This window comes from Mauremys mutica, chromosome 4 (assembly GCF_020497125.1).
Source record: "Mauremys mutica isolate MM-2020 ecotype Southern chromosome 4, ASM2049712v1, whole genome shotgun sequence".
Taxonomy (NCBI): domain Eukaryota; kingdom Metazoa; phylum Chordata; order Testudines; family Geoemydidae; genus Mauremys; species Mauremys mutica.
Window position 1 is genome coordinate 33,571,113 of NC_059075.1, and position 15,841 is coordinate 33,586,953.

At 41.0% G+C, this 15,841-nt stretch overlaps 1 protein-coding gene across 4 annotated transcripts in view; it reads right to left on the reverse strand.

Moving 5' to 3' along the window:
- ZC3H14 (zinc finger CCCH-type containing 14) overlaps positions 1-15,841 on the reverse strand; it is a 49,096-nt gene that overhangs the window by 4,895 nt on the left and 28,360 nt on the right. For 2 of the 4 annotated variants that reach the window (XM_045015109.1, XM_045015112.1), the window contains exons 13-16: positions 13,627-13,747; positions 11,624-11,760; positions 9,922-10,016; positions 5,729-5,835 (exon numbers count right to left, since the gene is read on the reverse strand). In XM_045015109.1, coding sequence (XP_044871044.1) covers positions 5,729-5,835; positions 9,922-10,016; positions 11,624-11,760; positions 13,627-13,747 — 460 coding nt within the window. Of the gene's footprint in view, positions 1-3,802; positions 3,847-4,152; positions 4,442-5,728; positions 5,836-9,921; positions 10,017-11,623; positions 11,761-13,626; positions 13,748-15,841 lie in introns of those variants that run through there. The other 2 variants (XM_045015110.1, XM_045015111.1) reach the window with 2 other exon arrangements.

Sequence of the window (15,841 nt, forward strand, 5' to 3'; positions counted from 1 at the left end):
TCAATGTAAAAAGAACTAGGAAGACAAGAGTCCATCCCCCAACTATAAAAACAAGGGGGGGGGGGTTGCAGAAACGGCATACAGTATACGAACATGGTAATGACAAGCAAAAGTTAATTCCACTTCTTTAATTATGGAGGATGTGCTGAAGGAAACAGCAGGAGGGAAAGAGTAAATAAGAACAATGGGGTGGGGAGAAAAGGAAATAGTAGGGAAGGAAAGGTGGAGAGTGAGGTTGCCAATGGAGTGACAAGCAGAAGGGGCACGTGGTCAATGAGTTAAACCAGCAGATGAAAAATGTCCAGATTTCAAATTGAAAGAACTGGCAGCTGGTGTCGTTGGCAGTGAAGAGGCAGCTGCTAAGAACGAACCCCTCTGCTAGTTTGAGTGGAAGGTTACTGGGCACTGCCCCACCCCTTTGTTCCTGGGGAAGTCACAGCTGCTCCCAAGGAGTAACCTGAGGCTTGGCAACGCCTGCTTTACTACCCTCCAGCCTGACAAAAAATACATTATGTTTTGCCCACACCCCAAAACGGGGGTTATTTTAACTGGCCTAACCTGATAATGTCCAGGTTTCATATTGCTGAATAACAGGGGTATTTAAACTTTTCTTTAGTAGAAAAAAAAACAGAATTGTGAAATTTCATAAGATGTTACATTGTGAAAATGGTGCCCATGAGCTGTTGCTTAGGAGGGAGATGCACAAATCTCGCTAATGAGCCTGTACTTATTAGTTCATCTTTGAATTACTGACAAATTATATTGAGATGGGAGTTACGATTGAGTACAAATCAGTAATTTAAGGATTAAAAAAAAAAATTACAGTGCTTTTGTGAGCAAGAAACAAATAACTCAGGAGAGAGTTTAAGGCATAAGTTAAAATAAATACACAAATGTGTGAAGGTATAGAAATTGAGTCACCCAAACAACCTCAACTCTGCCCTATAGTGACACTATGCAATAACCATACACTTACGATGAGTGCATAAATGTTTATAGTCCTAAATTTGATTAAACTGATTTTAAAGTCTTCCCCCCCCCTCCGCCCAATGGTGGTACTAGAAGACAGAGTTAACATTTTGTGTGTCTTATCCATACCTTAACACATTTGGATTTCTCTTGTACTTAACCTAAATCTGAATTTCCTGGGTTTGTAATGCTTGTTTTGGGAATTGTTACAAGATTCCAGTAATGGTTTTATCTCTAAATTACTGATATATACTGTTAATCTTAGCTTTAATATAGAATATTTCCTGGGAGTTTTATATTAGTTCAAATGTCATAGAAGAAAACTAAACAAGAAACCCAAAGAGAATGTTGCTATTTTATATTTGTAATGATTTGAAGAGGGTGGTATCACCCTTAAATCTTCTAGGACCAGATTCACCAGATATTTTTGCTGTTAATCCCACACAGGAGCAGTGCAAAGCAACTGGAGTGTACTAGTCAATTTCTCCTAACACCTAAACTCCACGTTCCCCAGAATGCACCCATAAAGAAATTTCCTTTATTCCTTCCCCCCTCCCCCAACTTCCCATTCACACCTCTCCGGAGTTTCCCATACCTGTTGAGTCAATCTGGTGTAACAGGTAGTTCTTTAAAAGAAGTTTTAGGATTAGTGTTCATTTTCTGCCATTTTTCTTAATTAAAAGTTTCTCCTTCAGCAGGGGCTGATGAATATAAGAATTGCCTGCTTTCAAAGTGGCAGCCATCTAATTCACTCGGTCTGAGACTGTAGCAAAGATGCCCTCTTTTAAAATGCCCACTGCCTCCCATTGGTGGCCATTTTGAAAGAGGGGATATTCGCTAGGCAACAGCACTTTCAGTCTCACTCCCATGAGGACAAAAGCAGCTAAGGCAGCTGTTTTGAAAGAGTCAAACTAATTAAGATTTATTTATAAATTCTCAAAAAAATCATTCTATGCCCAAAGGGGAAAATGCTGTAATTTTGGAAGGACACACTGTATCTTCCTACGTAATAAAGTGGCTGCAGTCCTACTTTCAGTACAAGACTTAAAACACAAAACTTAATGCTCAGCCATAACTATGGAACGGTGACTGGCACCTCCACAGTTCCACAATTGTTTCAAACGTGTATGATATCCAGGACATGCTTGATTATTTGGAACTGTAGTAAATTCATTTTATAAAGAAACTCCAAGTGTCACCACTGACACAAACTGCATGATAAAGCTGGTTTACTACTCCTTTGTGAAATTCTTGGTGCTGTCAGATAATGCTTTCCATGGTTCTAGCCTATTTTTCCTTTACTGCTACTACTTGTCATAGTGTTGTGTTTTTTGGGCTTCGAATAGCTACTATAATTTTAACATGAACAAACGGTTGGTACTTGTGAGCATTGTTTAACTGTTTTTAGTTCATTTCTGAGTTTACAGCAAATACTAAGTAATGGAAAAGCTGCATTATTAATGTGTGAAGAAAAGTAAAATGTACATTTTATGTAAAGTTTAACATAAAAATAAGATCAAGACCACAGTAGTTATTTAAAATAATGTAAAATCAATCTAAATGGCATTCATTAGAAAAAATTCCCCTTAGACTAAAATTAATATTTTTTTTACTTTGTGGGTTGGTCACCTACTGTTTTTATTAGTGGAGCACATCAGCAGATTGCCTTATGCTAAACTTTGTGCAATAAGTGATAGACATCAAAGCCGCTGAAATTAAACCAGTGTAGGAATTAATCTGTTTTGCTGCCCTATCATGATTGATTCACTTTTGTCTCATACCTAAAAGGAAAAAATGCTTCTGAAAGGTGCAGCTAGTTAATGGATGTATTTGAAAATTCTATTAAAAAAAATTCATTTGCAGTTTTACTTTTCATTTCGGGGAGGGGAGAGAAGGGATGGAAATCAGTGTTTCGGTACTGTTCTTCATCCTATGCTACTCTGCTCAATTGTCTAGGAAAATTTCTTACTGAAGTTCTTTAAGCTTAAAATCATTGATCCAGTTGTCTTTTTAGATTGTTTGTGTTTCATTATGGTGTCTGTCAGACAATCCCTCTTGCTTTAACCAAAAAATGTACTCTAAACTAGTCCAAAGGTGTATGTTCATGTGTTACTGTAATAAGGATCATGGTTTTAAGTGTGCTCCCATTTTGATTTTGGCCATGGCCATCTAATCCCTGTAATCATATAATACTGTAGTTTTTATGTTAATTTATGCAAAAATTTGAAGATTTAATTTAAATATTTTAAAATAAGATTATTTTTTTTAATTTGAATATGAACTAAACTTTGATTAATTTAAAATATTATTTGTGCAGATAAAGTAATTTCCTGGAGTGTTCAGAATTCAAGAATATATTTGTCACATTTGAGTTTAAAATATGTAGGTAACATTGTTTTCTGATATCTAATGTAAATAATTGTAAAAAAAATATCTTTTGTATATTTTTGTGAAAATGTGGTTCCCCAAAAGATACAAAAGATTTAATAAAAAAAAGTGCATTCATGTTATTGTTTAACAATTCATATCATTTGAACAGATGAATTACAGATTTTAAACTATTTCTACACAGTTACCATTTATATGGGTTTATCTTTGCTATATAAGTTACAGGTACTCCCTGGAGGGAGATGATTACAACAGAGTATGTGCAGCAGTGTTGAGTGCTTGAAGAACAATAAAGTCTCTTGAGGATAGATTCAAGATGGTGCCTTCTCCCTACACTTATCCTTAAAATTGGATTTCCAGTTGAACTGCTTGGTAATTCAAAAACAGTGGAACAACTCACTTTATTTAAAAACAATTGCTTACTAATGCCTACTTTCCCTCTTACCTTTATCTTCTACTGTCAGATTATCAGGGGCCTATGTACTGTTCCTTGAATAAAAAGAAAACACAACAACTTTCCATCTGCACGAGAGGGTAGTTATTGTTGTACGCATCAGATACTAAAAGTGGATGTGTGGGAACTGAAATCACTATTGCACTAAGGTGTCAATTTGACTGTGTGTGTATATTTGGCAAACACTAAGGCCATTTCCCCAAATAAAAATCATGTAACGACCATTTGCATTGGTGGAACAACCCTTATAAAAGAAATTTATTCTAGTTAAAAAAAATCTTTGATGGCTCTACTCAATAATCTTTACGCAAAGAAAGAACAGACTAAACCGAACAGTAAAATACAAACCAGGTCTTGAAATTTTTAATGGAATTTAAAGTAAAATTTTTTCCCTCCACAGATGTTCTCTTCAGAGTAGTAGTAAAAAAAAAAAAAAGTAAAACCAGCTATTAAACTTACAAATTTGGAAAATTAGAGACATTTCAAGTATGCAATAAATTTCATTTTATGAAAACTATATATATTCAAACTTCCAAAGGTGTGTGAAAGGTTTTGTAGTATCAGGATTTCCTCTCCATCAGCGTTCCAAAGGCAGCAACTTTCATCCACAAATTGTATGATAATTATTCACTGGGAGGGGGGAAAACCACATAATTAACACGCCTATTACCAGTTATAGATGATTTGACAAGTGTTGTCCTAGCCTCTTAATGATTCAAGTATCAAGACTTCCATTTCAGGGGATATTAAATGGTGAGAAATGCTCAAGAGAGCCGAGCATTTAAAAAAAAGGTGAACATTTTCAAACTTTGTGCCTAAAGTTAAGTTCCTAAATCTCTGTTTAGGCACCTTAATAAAGAGCCTGATTTTCAGCTATTTTGAGCGCTTGCAACTTCCACTGACTTCAGTTTCCAAAACATGCAGCTGTTGCTGACACCGCAGGATTTAATCCTAACAGTGCTGGCATATAAAGAGATGCAGATTAATGGTATAGATTTTTCTTAATGGGTTTTATGACATACTTAACTCTTGAGACAGCAGATATAAGTTACCAATTAAGTATGAGGAACAGAAACAAATTACAGGTACTATTCACCTTCAACCAATTACTTGCATAATATACAGAAAGAAATATGTAAGTTCTGCTAATAATTTTATCAACAGCAATCTTAAACTTAAAACAAGAAACACTCAAGCATTTACACTTAACACAAGCTATTTCAACTTTAAACACTGGCTATTTTATACTACATTTTGTAATCTTTCCCTCTAAGCCAAAATTTTTACAGGTAAATAAATTCCCCTCACGTGGATATTTTCAGAATAAACTACCATTTTCTTGGTTCAGAGCATTAAAAAACCAATGATACCTAGAATGCTGGTTAATTCCCACAGCATTGTGTAGACTAACCAGTGATAGGAAGAAGGCTGTTTTGCTATGATATGAGGAACACTAAAAGGAGCAAGCAGACCTGACCTGAGACATGGGGTGTCATGTACCATGACATGAGACGAGACCAGGAACAAGGAAGAACAGATGTGCAGCTTACAGTCTGACTCAAGGGAGCGCAATGCACTCTACTTAGTCTTTGGGCACAGGCCTGGAACCTTGTTTGCTTTATGCCACGCCCTCACCGCAGACCTCTGATTTTTCACATTTCTAAGGGTTGAGTTAGTAACTGTTTAAGTCACTTTCAAAACAACAAAAACAGAGTTCTGGTTCAAAGACAGATTAGCCTTTGACCATTGCTACACAATAGGATTGTGAAATAATTACCAATCTTAGGCCCTAACCCAACAAACATTTATGCATACATGCAACAGGGCTACTCACGTAAGTAAAGTTACACATGTATATATGTATTCAGATGATCAGGGCTTTAAAAGCTAACCATGGTGAAAGATTGCTTAGATTACCTGGTTTGAGTTCGAGTCCATTTCAAGGCATGACGTGGAGGTACAGCAATAGTGGGATGGTAGAATGGGCAGTCTGGTCTTGTACACTGGGTGTTAAATCTACAGTGCTAAAATTAATTCAGAGAAGACTAATTAAAGTTAGCGCTCCTAAAGCCACAAACAAGATATCTTGGCACATTTTATACACAAGTACTTATTACTATATAGTCCAAAATACCTGATGGGCAATAATGGGTCAATAATTTTTAAAATTAATAGCAGTGTCAACTGAACCCACTAATGGCAGGGGTTCTGTTTTCTATAAGGAAATGTTCTATCAACAGGATATTTAATAACTGATCATGAAATTATAAAAATGCAAATAAAATGTACTAAAAAAACAAACTGAAGACTGCTAAGTTGACTGGCACCTGGGAGATTCATTGTTTTAGAGGTGGAAAAAAATCATCTGCTAAAATGGCAAATGTATTCTCCGTGTCGTAAACAAAAGGAACCAATTTTATGATTTTCTCATACTATTGATCCTGAATGCCCTGAAGGAAACAAAATTCTCTTAGCAATGCACTGAGTGCTTGAGACTTGTGATTAATAGATTTAAGAATCCATTATTCCTCATTCACATCCAACCCCCTTGTCTCAGGGTCCCATGTTGCATCCTGTTTCAAGGGCTCTAAAGTTTAAAGTGTGTATAGTAAAAGCCAAACTCACTAGGTTTTTGTTTCTAGTGTAACCTTCACTATGTTAGTATTGTAAAGGTGTGGCATCTAAAGATTTACTACAGATACTGGGATTTCTCCTCCCCACGGTGCACTGCAGCAGTGAATTTTCTTCTACAGCCTTCCTGTCATTCCTCCTCACAGGAAGAGTTTAGATAAGGGGTTAGTTTTGAATATTCCAAGAATCACAAGTCCTTGTTACAAAGTCACTAAGGCAATTCATCATTACAGTTAGCTACTAGACCTATGCTACCATATATGGAAGAGCAACAAGAATTTATCTGCAATGACGAAAAAATACGTTGTTAGATGATTTTACCTTCCACTTTTCATCTCTCTAGTGACTTGTAAAATTCCATTACTGTCCTGGAAAACAGTATTTCTTGGGACCATCAGTTATTATTGGCTGGGGAAATGAGTGGGTGAGATTCTGTGGCCTGCATTGTGCAGGAGGTCAGACTAGATGATCATAATGGTCCCTTCTGACCTTAAAGTCTATGAGTCTATACTAGAAGAGATTCAATCACATCATTGCCTTCTAAATGATAAAGCAGCAATTACAAACCAAAAGTGAATTCATTATTCAATTTAAATGAGGGTATTTCCCTTCTTTCATCATGTCCCAAACTGATTTCTGAAAAAGATCTCAGGCAATATCTCACTGTTGACATAGTGATTACATTTTGTCTAGACAGAAAGTAAGAGTTTAGGAAATGTATTGTAATGTATTTCTTAATCAGATCCTAGAAAGTACTTTAAGGCCTCTAAGGGTATATCTACACAGCAATGGAAGCCTAGGGTTAGTGGGACTTGAGTCAGCTGACCTGTGTCAGGGAACCCTGGGCTTGTGCATCTATACTGCGTTTTAACTCTAGGTTAAGGATGTTCTGACTTGTTTTACCCTAGGGCTCTGGCGTCCACACTGCACTGCACTGCACAGACCTGAATCAAAATAACCCCTCTTAGTGCCAACTACATCGGTCTCAAGTCTAGCCCTATGAATGTGTTACTCTGTGAGGAAACTACTGTCCCCCCTGTTTCCTAACTGACAGTGCTGTTGATGAGACTCAGGTGCCCATATGGAGCACGAGTTGCATTACTGGTGCCTTTGGTGGCTGCCTCAGTAGAATGAGTGCAGTTTGAGAAGACTTTATACTGAACTATCATCTAACCTGTGATTTGGGCTCCAGCTTCAGGTTGAGCCACAGTGGCAGGAAAATGCCTTTGTGCACCTGCTCTGAGGATAATTAGGGCATCAGTTTCCAGGGCTGTCAAACTATTAAAATGAAACTTGGCAATTCCTCATTTTTAAAATAGGATGTTCAATGAAGGTGTTTTGTTTGGTTGGAAGTTTGACAGAAAATTGTGGTTTCAGAGGAAAAACACACGCACATCCAAGCCTGGCTACTGCCCGCTGCAGGGCAGTGAAGTGCATCCCCAGGGCTTGGGGTGCACTGTGCTCCAGCACCTCCCAAGGATCTCTTATCCCTGCCCCATTCATATCCTGGGAGGCAGGGATGTGAACCCCCGGGGGCTGTGGGCAAGTTTTGGGGCTGGCTCCCACTCACCACTCTGACAGTGCACACAGCCCAGATGCCTCTGCAGACGCAGCCCTAGGGAGGGCGGGGGGGGCCTGAGAGCTGAGTGAGACCAAGCGGCTGCCCTGAAGGGATGGAACGGTAGAGCTCCCGGCTCGGCACAGCCAGGGGATGGATGACCCCAACAGCCTGGCAGTTGGGAGCTGCCTCCCACCTGTCAGCTTTTCTCCCTGCTCCGGGCAAGTCTGTGCAAGGAGGAGCTGGAGCTGCAGGAGGGTGCAGGAAGGTTTAGGGGCTTGCTCCCACTCGCTGCCCGGACAGTGCACGCTGCCCAGGCACCCTGCACATTCACCCACAGAGGGGACCAGAAAGCAGAGACCAAGTAGCTGCCCTGCAGGGAGGGGGAGCAGATGAGGTGTTGGGGGTCATCCTCCCCCGGCCATGCTGAGCCAGGAGCTCTGCTGCTCCCCCTCCCTGCAAGGCAGCCACTTAGTCCCTGCTCTGCTCTCTGGCCCGCTCCCAGCCCCACCCCTGCTCCCCATGGGAGCAGCAAAATCTGGCTGTTCTCTTGTGACCCAGAAGGAGCTCTCTGCAAAAAGCTTCTTCTGATTGGTCTCCATTGAAAACCCTGCAGGCTCCCTGATAGTGTGCTTGGAGACCAGTGTTCGGCAGACAATGGGTTAACGCTGATCTGGCCTGCTTCTGTTTGCAATAGACTGCAACACAGATTGTCTGTGGGCATAGAGAGGACTAAGGAAGTTGCCCCAAGGAACCCTGGGATACATCCAGGACCTGAGTCAATCCTGGGTCACATGCACACAGGAAAGCAATAGGGCTTGGACCCTAGGTCCCAACTTAACATGGGCTCAGACCCTCCCGTCCTGCAGGGTCCTGGGCTCCTAAGTTCGAGCCCTAGGTTAGCACAATTGGTTTGTGGATGCGAGGGGGGTTAGGCTTGAGCCCAGGTTCAAGCCTGGGTTTCCATTGCTGTGCAGACATACCCTAAAAGACAGACTGCTCACGAAATCGCCACATGTATCAAAGGTGATTCTCATAACAAAAGAGAAGATTCCCTGTCCACCTTCCATCAAAATTCATAGCACAAAGGTACAGCTTCCTCTTATAGCGAACACGAAGAGCCGCAAGAAAATCTCTAATGTAAAGAAACACAATCCACAATTAAAGGCAGCCTTTCCTTTCTTCTCTTCCTTTGGTGGCTATCTTTACCAAGCCGATCACATCTTTCTCTGGAGATACTCTCAATATAAACTTTAAGTGTGGCCACTTCTGGATGCTATATCCTCAATGGGATAATCATCTAGCTGTGCATACGCTAAGCCAACTCTATGACCCCAGCTGCAGGAAAAGTGAAATCCCAAGTCAGCATTTATTGTGTGCTCTCCCCATGATATCATAGAATCTCAGGGTAGGAAGGGACCTCAGGAGGTCAACTAGTCCAACCCCCTGCTCAAAGCAGGACCAATCCCCAGACAGATTTTTGCCCCAGATCCCTAAATGGCCCCCTCAAGGACTGAACTCACAACCCTGGGTTTAGCAGGCCAATGCTCAAACCACTGAGCTATCCCTCCCCCTCCTATGTTCCAATCATTCCTCATAAGCAGAAGAGTTTGGATTACTGGTTAGCTATGAACTGACACTGAAAACATACCACAGTGCCAGTCTGATGTAACTGAACAAGTCTGATATTTAGCATTTTCTACAGTTTTACTAGACCACCAAAAAGAGTTTAGGAAAGATCATTCAGAAATGTACAACTATAAATCAGTGCTTTTCTGTCTCTCGTTTTCAAGCTATAAATTGATTACGTTTCAGATACAAATTATAGAAGCATTTCTGAGGATTGTGTCATAAAACACAGTGACGCAATGTAACATTTTTCAGATTTCCTTCTATAGAAGTGTTAACAGACATTTCTTACTTTTGGATGATAAAATGGACATTCCATTTTCTTACAAGCAGGGAAAAATCTGCAGAGCTGACTGTTGGAGGTTGCTGGTGGTGCTTGTAGTGGTGCTGTTAGAAAAAGAACAAGAGTATTGTATGGATCAAAACAATTCCATTTTCTCAGCAATTACTATTTTGTATTTCCAGAGTTCATTTAGTCTGAGGATCTCAAATCACTCCGCAAACAATTAAGCCTTGTAATAGCCCTGTGAAATATGTAAGATATATCAGGATTATGTCACCCAGCAATGAAAAGCTGCTGATTCTGGGATGGAACATGGACACTATTTAGCCACAAACAGAAGCACTTCAACAGTTCAGGACAAAAAACGCAGAATATTGCTTCCAACAAACTTCAGGGGAATTTAGGCAGACAAAGAGGTTCAAATCTTGCATTCAGGCTGCAGAGAGCCTGTTAGTTTTCAAATTAAATAGGACTGGGACATAACACCTCAGTGGGGCTCTTCCCAGGAACATATAGGAGTGCATGAAGTGGTATAGGTCAGGAGTGGTCAACCTGTGGCTCCTGAGCTGCATGCGGCTCTTCAGAGGTTAATATGTGGCTCCTTGCATAGGCACTGACTCCAACATGCTGTGGGGGGGCTCACTGCTCAACCCCCTGCTCTGCCCCAGGTCCTGCCACCCCTTCCCCTTCCCCCAAAGCCCCTGCCCCTTCCCCTTCCCCTGCCATGCCCTCCCCACCAGAGCCTCCTGCGCACTGCAAAACAGCTGATTGTGGCGGGCAGGAGGCAGGAGGCTGGAGTAGGAGGCGCTGATTGGCAGGGCTGCCGGTGGGTGGGAGGCACTGGGGGCTGGAGGGGGGTAGCGGATGGGGGGCTGCTGACATATTCCTGTGGCTCTTTGGCAATGTTTATTGGTAAATTCTGGCTCCTTTTCAGGCTCAGGTTGGCCACCCCTGGTATAGGTGATCAGTATGTAGGACTCTACCCTGACACAATAATGAAACCACACCTCACTGTGATGTCAGGAAGCACTAAGCCACTGGAGATGTGGTCTTTTGGGTGTGGTTTAAAGGCTCTCTTACCACATTTTTTTATGGGGGTAAGAATTTAATCCCTATGTTTCTGGCAAATTCCAACTCAAATAACTGCATTTAGTTGACTTGATGGAAATTAGGTTAACATCTCTTTACTAAAGGATAGTCTCTCTGTTTTAATGAGTGAAAGATAAAAATGATCACAAACATGTAAAATTACAAGACAGAAAGCAGACTTCCAGAAACGTACGCCTTTAATTTGTGTTTTCACATCAGAAGATCATTCTTGTTATAATACAGATTAAATCTGTGAACAGTTTAGGTACATTTGTTCTTACAGAACTGGCTAATTACCTGATCCATTCAGAAGTGATAGGCTATTTCTGTGTGCCACCACCTCTGCCCCATGCTACTCCCTTTGCAGTGAATGAGAGTTGCTTGTATGCAGCACTTACACAGAGGAGCTCAGGGATCTGACATTCATAACAGATTTTGCAGGTATATTAACTCACATCTTAATGCCCAGGGGATAACAGAAGTGAGGGGAATGTCGAGTTTCATACAGATAACTTTTTCCTCTTAGATATCATCAAATCAGATTCTGTGGGTTAGCTCCAATTCCTCACATGCACTATTCCCTTCCTCACAAATTCACAGTAAACTAGCAAAGACTGCTCACCTGGTTTGGGAGGCGGCAATGGGATTCGTCGGCTGGCGTGAGTGTAAGGGCAGTCTGGCTTAGTACACTTTGCATCGTATTTACAGTTGGGGTGGATAAACAGGCACTTATCAGCAAATTTGCAACTGGGAAAGACTCTGGGGGGAAAAAACCCAAACCAGTTATTTGAACCATATTCCATGCAGCAGCTAGTGCACACCTGCTCCAGGGCAAACTACAGTTCCCGCAGATCAGATACGGTCTGAGCCACAGCACCCAGAAAGAGAGTGAATTCATTTTGCAGAAGGTGATATTTCCAAATAAGGATTAGATGATGTAAGGCTGTAATTCAAAATGAACTCTTTCAACAAGACAACACCAAGGCTGATGGACCCCAAGTCTGATAATACCTGCTATCTAAAAATAGCACTAGTATATCCCCAACAGCAGAGCGAAGGCAGTTCGATTTAAAACCGCAGCTGAAAGGCTAAGCAAACCAAACAAAACAGCTTCTGAGCTCCCACTGCAGGAACACCACAAGCTGTACACGCCCCAGGAGAATCATTTTCACTGGGTGCTAAATACTTGAACCCAACAATGTCCCCTTTTCAATCTCAGTTTTAGGACAATAAAAGAACTAGTATTCTGATCTCATGTGAATTTTCTTTTCAGAATTATTGTGGAATGGAACCACTTGTGTTTGTCTACCAGAAATTCAGAGGTATAGGGTGGCATAAGTTACAATGTATCATTGCCTTTTGGAGAAATGAGAGAAGCAGCCATAAATGCCTTCCAAAATATTATCTCATTCATTTGTGAGACAAAGTAGTGCAAACCACAAAGAATACCACCATTCATAAAGCAAGTGCACTTACTAGACAATCTTGAATCACTGTATCTACTGTACTAAATAAAAATACAAGGACTATTCTCTTTTACAGTACTATGGTCTTTGACTAATTTCAGACTGAGAATCTGCTTTCCCAGTCACAGATTCATAGATTCCGAGGCCAGAAGGGACCATTGTGATCATCTGGTCAGAGATGCACTGAACCAATCAGCATCAAGGTGTGAATTTTATTCTCCACTCCCTCACTATGGGATAGAGGGTGGGGAAAGCAAGGGCTTCATGACCTGCCAGCTAGCCCTGTATCAGAAAGATTCACCTTGTGGAATGAACTCCACAACAGTGTACACTCTCTTAGGGGGGCCATGCCTGTTTCACTGTGATGTGGTTCCGTTTCTCTTCTTCTGACAGCAGCTGGTAAAGCTGAGTGCCTGCCTGGCACACAAAAATCCAGGAGGACAACAGCAAGAGAGCTATTCTGGACAGTCGCTGCCAGTTGAAGAAGAGTCTAGCACAGTAAAATCTTCAGGATGACTCCTCTAAATCTTTGCTTTTAAGCCAAAAAGCCTTGTACCACCATATACATGGGAGCACTTGTGCTCAAAACTCTGGGGACACCTAGCTGAGGTACCTTGGGCTTGCTCTACTACACTACAGCCTTATGTCGGTATAACTACGTCACTCAGGGAGTGACACAATTATACCCATCTAAGCCTGGTACAGACCACGCTATGTCTACAGGAGGGCTTCTCCCGTCAACACAGCTACCGCTGCTCATCCGGGCTGCAGTAATTAAGTCGACGGGACAGCGTCTGCACTTAGCAGTGCTGTGGCTGTGCTGCTGTAAGCGCTGTAGTGCAGATGTAGCCTCTGACAGTACACTCCTAGCTCTCCTATAAAGAGGTCAGACAAACAGCATCCTGCACGGTGGAGAAAGCTCTCTCCTGCCGGAGATCAGATGTGACTCTGCTGATTGTAAATACCACTAAATTCTGCAACATGGTGAAAGAGAGGAAAGCAGAAGGGGAGAGGAAGTTACATTTACGAAGCAACGTTCAACTCCCATCTCCCACCATGAAGCATGTAAATTGAGTAACAGATGTGAAATAACTAACATGGCATTTAGAGCCCAGAAGGACAAAGAAGATCAGATGTCATCGAGTTCTGTAGCACTTACTTGCACGGTAATGTGGGGTGGTGGTATGCACATTCATCTCCATTTTTACAGGCAGGCCAGTACTTGCAACGCTCAAGCACTTTCTCTTGTTTCTGCAGCACAGTCAATTCCTCCATCTCCACTGTGGGGGAGAAATGACATAGGGACCTTTTTTTTATTACATGTGCAGTTTGGTTTATGAAGCAGACCACGCTTTAAATTCAGTATGTTCCCTGCACAGACTGCTTTCTCACCAACATATGACAAGCTTTTATACAAAAACTGAAATCTCTCAAGGCTTCAGATCACCTGAACATACACAGAGTTTAGTCAACCTCTAACTAGAGTGGAGAGTGTTAGCTGCTGAAAGCTGCAATACTTTATTTAGTGGGTTAATTTCTCAATTACAAAGTGATCAAAACAAGTGTGCACTTGACATGCAGTAAAATGTGCTACACAAGCCTGTCCCTGCTAAATCCTTACTTTCCTCTTAAAATGACTAAAAACATCCTAGGGCTGGATAGTTATCGTCTTTCAAGGACTTAAAGATCATCCAATGAGCTCAGTTTACTAGTAAAAGAAATGGTTTTCTGCCAGATATGCAAACACAAACTGGATCCTTCCTTACTCTGACTGGACTAAGAAAAAGATTCTGCAACTGAAACTTCACTAACTGTTGTGTTGATGCATGTGTCAGAATAAAATCTCCCTTTCTCATGGATAGTTTTGACTTTGGGAGACAATCATGAAAAAGCAGCATTAAGAAGTTACCTCTGACACGGCACTCAGCAGATAGGACTCCTTATTAACAGGGCAAGCTGAACTGTTGAGTAAGAAGGTGCAACTTTCATACAATCACTTTGTTGACAATCATTGCACTTCAATCACTTCTTGGTTTCCCTCCTGCAATTCCCTTCTTCAGTTGTTCTTAAATCTCTACCCTGTCCAGTTCTGAGGATTCAGAAACCAGAATAGGATTGCCCTAGAAAACAGGACCCTATCCCTCATTCTCTGGCACCTTCACTGGGTTCTTAACTATCCACATGCAATTCAAAATTCACACCAATATCCCTATCCATCCTCACTAGTAGCAATCTTTCTGCACCCTCATTCATGTACCTGATTCACATCCCTTCAAAACTGAGTGGTACTGCCCCATCTGAAACGCTATCTTCTCCAAGCTGCTTCACATCCTGGCTCCAATTCTACAGTTTACTCCCTTGCTTAGCTTTATGTGCTATGAGCAGTCCCACTGAAGCAAACTGCTGCACATAAAGCTAAGCATGCAAGCAAGCATTTGCAGGATCAGTGCCTAAACCTCTCTATTAAGGAAACTTTCTGAAACTGTCCTTTAAAAAGATCTATAGGCATTTCACTGATTTAGGGCCTGATCCAATGAATGGAGTTGAGGGCACTCAGCATAGTACCTAGCCCTGAGTTTCTTATATATACATTCAGGAAATTTTGATGCATTGTTATTATGTAAGGGACTGACATTCTCGTACTACAAATGGAAATCCTGAATGTAAATGTGACCTAAAACCAGCGAGTGTTTAAGGAGCCCAAGAGAAAGGAAAATCCACATTTTAAAGTGAGTTTTACTTTGCATTCAGAAATCAACATTTCAAAAGCAGAGTTCTAAACAACTTAAAAGAGGCCAATGTTCTAAATTCCTGGACAGCTATTCTGAATGTATAAGATATTAAGAAAAACACAGTGATCACAGGTAAAGTGTCTTCTATTTTGAAAAATTCTACCAATTTGAAAGACTGTCTTTATCATTAAAAACAGCTTTTGAAATTAACAAATCTGGCCAGAAAGATCATGGTTACCACCACAACCTGGAACATTTCCAATCGCTCAATACAATTTAATAAGGTGCATCTCAGAACATACTGTCCTGCACGGGGCCAATCATGCAGCAAGTAAGGGGAATAAAGGCTCTTTCTGACAAGTACAAGTTCACTGAAGTTTAAAAGAAACCACTTATCTAATTTTACTGACACATAAAGCTGTGTGGAGAACAATTTCAGCTACTGCTCTTGGTCAGCAGGTTAAACAGCCCTATCCCCTTAAAATGCTGAACTTTCACTTCTGTGCTCTCGTTACAGCCTGAACAAATAATACAAAAACAAGTGCAAGGAGTGATGTTTAAGGCTGGTAGGCTTGAGAGTTCTCCCAAGTACGAAAGCCCCACATTAAAATGAACCTAACTCCAATATGAAGGCCCTGTTGG